This window comes from Nicotiana sylvestris, chromosome 3, assembly GCF_000393655.2.
Source record: "Nicotiana sylvestris chromosome 3, ASM39365v2, whole genome shotgun sequence".
In the NCBI taxonomy this organism is placed as follows: domain Eukaryota; kingdom Viridiplantae; phylum Streptophyta; class Magnoliopsida; order Solanales; family Solanaceae; genus Nicotiana; species Nicotiana sylvestris.
Genome location: NC_091059.1, coordinates 16,303,582 through 16,306,313, shown reverse-complemented (window position 1 = coordinate 16,306,313; position 2,732 = coordinate 16,303,582). Strand labels below are relative to the sequence as shown.

Here is a 2,732-nt window from a genome sequence, read left to right as displayed (position 1 = left end):
TAATAAAAAGTGATCTTGAGAAATCTCTCAAGTGGACCTTGTCCTCAGATGTTGTAACTGCCATGTACTTCAACGATAGTGGAAATAGGTAGGGAATCGGGTTCCTAAAAGAGAAAACTCCTTACAACCCTTACAGTAAGTACGTCACAGTTTCTGATAACTGGTTGTGTACCCACTGTGGGAACAATGGGCACTTCAAAGAAAATTGCCAGGCCGGGGCTCAATCTATTCAATAAAATAAAGTGTTTGCTGACAAAGTGACTACTAACAAGGGACCAAGTACCGCTCACAAGAAACCAATGTTGCTTGCATGGACTAGGAAAGCCCTTATCCATCCTTTTTATCATAACAAGGTACCCAAACTAGTTTGGGTTCTTAAATCTAACCCATAATTTAGATGTGTAGGGAACACTGAGAGGAAGTGGACTGTAGTGGATCATGGACAGTAGATGCTCAAAGCACATGACTGGAAATACCATGGATTCTCTATCATTGAAAGCCCTGCAAGGAAGGGATGTACCCTTTGGAAAATGAAAAAAGGGGTACATTCTAGGTATGGGGAAGAAAACAAAGTATAAGTTCATGTCTAAGCTGGTGATATGAGCTGCTTGAATGCAACTGATAATGATTCGAAGACATGGCATAAAGGATTGGGGGATACAAGTTTCTCACTTATGGATATATTGATGAAGAAGGACCTAGTCCATGGTCTGTTAAATTCAAAGTTCAAAGAATACAGAGCATGCAATTCCTATAGGAATACTGAGCAGGAGTGAAAAGAGGTGCATGATCAGACCTCTCCTAAACAAAACCCCCTTATGAGTTGCTCAATGGAAGAAAACCAAAGATAACTCATCTGAGAACCTTTGGATGAAAATGCTATGTTCTCAACAACGGTAAGGACCAGCTTTGGAAGTTTGATGCAAAAGGCGATGAAGGAATCCTTCTGGGATACCCCCCTCAAAGCAAAGCCCACAAAGTCTACAACAAAATGGCACATTGTGTGGAAAGAAGTGTTCATGTGCTATTCAACGAGACATCCTCCTCTAAAAAGGAGGAAACAGTGATGATTAAGATAATGAACCACTTTTGGTCCCTAGGAATTATCTGGAGTTTCAAATGGGAAGGCTGATTTGATGAGTAAGATGAAGGAAACATGTGATAGACAATGCAACATCCTCTTCTACTTCTCAAGAGGAACCTGTTACTTCCATCATTACCTCTGAAGCAGAAGAAAGAGTTGGAGATGCAGTGCAAGGCACTCCCCAAGTAACATAACAAGGAGTGCAGGGGAAATCCATTTAACTTACCCAGTTTTCTCTACAAATCAAACTTCAGTCCTAAATTGGAAACATAAAAGCTCCTACTCACTTGATAATATAATCACCCCTTGATTCTGGAGTTCAGACAAGATAAAAAACCAGAAATTCCCTAGCCCTCTCAGTATTTCTATCCCAAAGAAACCAAAAATATCAAGGAAGACTTGTAGGATGCAGACTGGATTACTAAAATGCAAGAGGAACTGCATCAACTTGAAAGAAATAAGGTATGGCACTTGGTACCTAGACCCTTAGACAGAACCATCATAGGGACCAGGTGGGTATTCAGGAATGAGCTAGATGAACATGGAAATGCTACAAGGAACAAAGCAAGGCTTGCTGCCCAAGGATTCAATCAAGAGGAAGTGATCGATTATAATGAGATTTTTGGCCCAGTAGCTCGCATGGAGGCTATTAGGATCCACATTGCCTTTGCTTCACATATGGAATTCACATTATTCCAAATGGATGTGAAGAGTGCCTTCTTGAATGGTTTTCTCAAAGAAGAAGTCTATATCAAGCTACCTCTAGGCTTTTGAACGTCATGTACATCCTGAATATGTATTCAAATTGGATAAGGCACTGTACGGATAGAAGCATGCCCCTAGAGCATGGTACAAGAGACCATCCATTTTCTCGTGGAAAATGGCTTCACAAGAGGAAAGATTGACAATACATTGTCTTTGAAGAAATTGGGAAGGAACCTGCTCATTGATCAGATTTATGTGGATGCCATCATATTTGGAGCTACAGCTAACTCATTATGTGAAAAATCTGCTATACTCATGGGAAGTGAGTTTGAAATGAGTATGATAGGGTAATTGAATGTCTTCCTGGGTCTTCAAGTAAAGCATTCCATAAAGAGAATGTGTATCAGTTAGCAGAAATGCATCAAAGAACTCTTAAAAAAGGTTTGACATGGAAGCATGGGCATCATTGGATCTCTACTCTACCTTACTGCCAGTAGGCCAGACATTGTATTTGGTGTGAGATTATGTGCAAGGTTCCAATCAAATCCTGAGGAATCTCATCTGAAGTCTGCTAAGAGAATTCTGAAATATTTTAAAGGTAGACAGAACCTGGTTTTATACTATACTTCAGGTGACAATTTCAACCTTATTGGTTATGCTGACACTGATTATGCAGGCTATCTGGTGGATAGGAAAAGCACATCTGGAATGGCTCATTTCCTTGAATCATGATTTATCTCATGGGGTACAAGGAAACAAAACTTAGTAGCTCTCTTAGCTGCTGAAGAAGAATATGATGCAGCTGCATCGTGATATGCTCATTCACTGTGGATCAAGAAAAAATTGGAAGATTTTAGTGTATACATTGATTGTGTACCACTTCTATGTGTCAATACCAGTGCTCTAAACATGACAAAGAACCCTGTTCTACCCAAGAAAACCA

The 2,732-nt window shown here is 39.9% G+C and overlaps 1 protein-coding gene across 1 annotated transcript; it reads left to right on the top strand.

Annotated features, from left to right (window-relative positions):
- Positions 1-1,510: 1,510 nt before the first annotated feature.
- Positions 1,511-1,858, top strand: LOC138887083 (uncharacterized mitochondrial protein AtMg00820-like). Its single transcript, XM_070168796.1, has one exon. The coding sequence runs from the start codon at positions 1,511-1,513 to the stop codon at positions 1,856-1,858; it is 348 nt and encodes a 115-aa protein (XP_070024897.1).
- The last annotated feature ends 874 nt before the right edge of the window (positions 1,859-2,732 follow it).